General features: G+C 47.8%; 1 protein-coding gene across 1 annotated transcript; it reads left to right on the top strand.

Moving 5' to 3' along the window:
* Positions 1-385: 385 nt before the first annotated feature.
* Positions 386-1,044, top strand: LOC117506269 (gonadotropin-releasing hormone II receptor-like; the record flags this gene model as incomplete). The annotated part of the gene is made up of 1 exon (XM_034165763.1): positions 386-1,044. A coding segment is annotated over exon 1 (659 nt), but the record flags the coding sequence as incomplete, so codon positions are not given.
* Positions 1,045-1,914: the final 870 nt, after the last annotated feature.

Genomic DNA, 1,914 nt, shown 5'->3' with positions numbered 1-1,914 from the left:
GCTTTGCTGTGTTCTCGTACACTGAAGTGATGGACAGTTGATCTTTGAATGACTGTTGAACTTTCAGCGAGGCTTTCTGACCTGAAGTCGAGTGATGCTGACTGAGCCCAAATTTCTATGGTAATGTGACGTAGTGAGGATTGGTTACCATGGTAACACCACAGGTGCTGCAGCCGTGTGGCCGTGGCTTTGAGCCTTTAACGAGATCCTGATCGTCACCTTTTATCGGATCTGTCAGCGGTTCCGTGACCACAGTGAGTGGGCAGAGTGATCAGTCACGTGACGTCCTGTTTGGAAGAAGCGAGTAGAGACAGGCGGACATGGAGAGACAGAGACGGACCTACAGCAGCATGATGTTTGATGCTTTTCTTCTTCTCTGTGCAGGATGTCAGGAAACTGGTCACTCCTGAGGCTGTCATCGCCAGCTCCATGCTCTGACTCGCCAGCTCCACCCTCTGACTCGCCAGCTCCAGCCTCTGACTCGCCAGCTCCGCCTTTTCCTAACACCACTCATTTCCCACCACTGTCAGACTGGGAAGTGCCCTCGTTCACACGAGCCGCTCAGGTCCGTGTGGGCGCCACCTTTGTCCTCTTCCTGTTCGCCTCCAGCAGCAACCTGCTGCTGTTGGTCAGCGTGTGGTGTGGGCGGGGCCGGCGCCTCGCCTCACACCTGCGGCCTCTGATTATGAGCCTGGCCTCGGCCGACCTGATGATGACGTTTGTGGTGATGCCGCTGGATGCTGTGTGGAACGTGACGGTGCAGTGGTACGGAGAAAACATCACGTGTAAGGTGCTGTGCTTCCTTAAGCTGTTTGCAATGCAGGCGTCTGCCTTCATCCTGGTTGTTATCACTCTGGACCGCCAGCACGCCATCCTACACCCACTGGACGTGCTCGGTGCACACCTCAGGAACCATCGCATGCTGACACTGGCTTGGAGCCTCAGCCTGCTGCTGGCGTCACCACAGGTACTTCAGACGCAGGAAAATGCAACACCAGCTTCCTACTTAGCCTCCAACAACAGTCAGGACGAATTAGATCAGAGGTCAGTAAGGTCACATGTCACTGTAGATCTCAGTGGCTAATGTGACTTCAGAGGTCACAGAGGTTCCTGAAGTTAGTGCTGACAGCACTGTAATGTGTTGTTCCACTTTGATTCATACATGTGAATCAAAGCCCTCCTAGCCCTCCGTAAAGCTAGGACATCTTTCTACTCATCACTAATTGAAGAAAATAAGAACAACCCCAGGTTTCTTTTCAGCACTGTAGCCAGGCTGACAAAGAGTCAGAGCTCTATTGAGCTGAGTATTCCATTAACTTTAACTAGTAATGACTTCATGACTTTCTTTGCTAACAAAATTTTAACTATTAGAGAAAAAATTACTCATAACCATCCCAAAGATGTATTGTTATCTTTGGCTGCTTTCAGTGATGCCGGTATTTGGTTAGACTCTTTCTCTCCGATTGTTCTGTCTGAGTTATTTTCATTAGTTACTTCATCCAAACCATCAACATGTTTATTAGACCCCATTCCTACCAGGCTGCTCAAGGAAGCCCTACCATTATTTAATGCTTCGATCTTAAATATGATCAATCTATCTTTGTTAGTTGGCTATGTACCACAGACTTTTAAGGTGGCAGTAATTAAACCATTACTTAAAAAGCCATCACTTGACCCAGCTATCTTAGCTAATTATAGGCCAATCTCCAACCTTCCTTTTCTCTCAAAAATTCTTGAAAGGGTAGTTGTAAAACAGCTAACTGATCATCTGCAGAGGAATGGTCTATTTGAAGAGTTTCAGTCAGGTTTTAGAATTCATCATAGTACAGAAACAGCATTAGTGAAGGTTACAAATGATCTTCTTATGGCCTCGGACAGTGGACTCATCTCTGTGCTTGTTCTGTTAGACCTCAG

The sequence above is a fragment of the Thalassophryne amazonica genome, unplaced genomic scaffold, assembly GCF_902500255.1.
Source record: "Thalassophryne amazonica unplaced genomic scaffold, fThaAma1.1, whole genome shotgun sequence".
Classification (NCBI taxonomy): domain Eukaryota; kingdom Metazoa; phylum Chordata; class Actinopteri; order Batrachoidiformes; family Batrachoididae; genus Thalassophryne; species Thalassophryne amazonica.
This window is presented reverse-complemented; position numbering and strand designations above follow the sequence as displayed.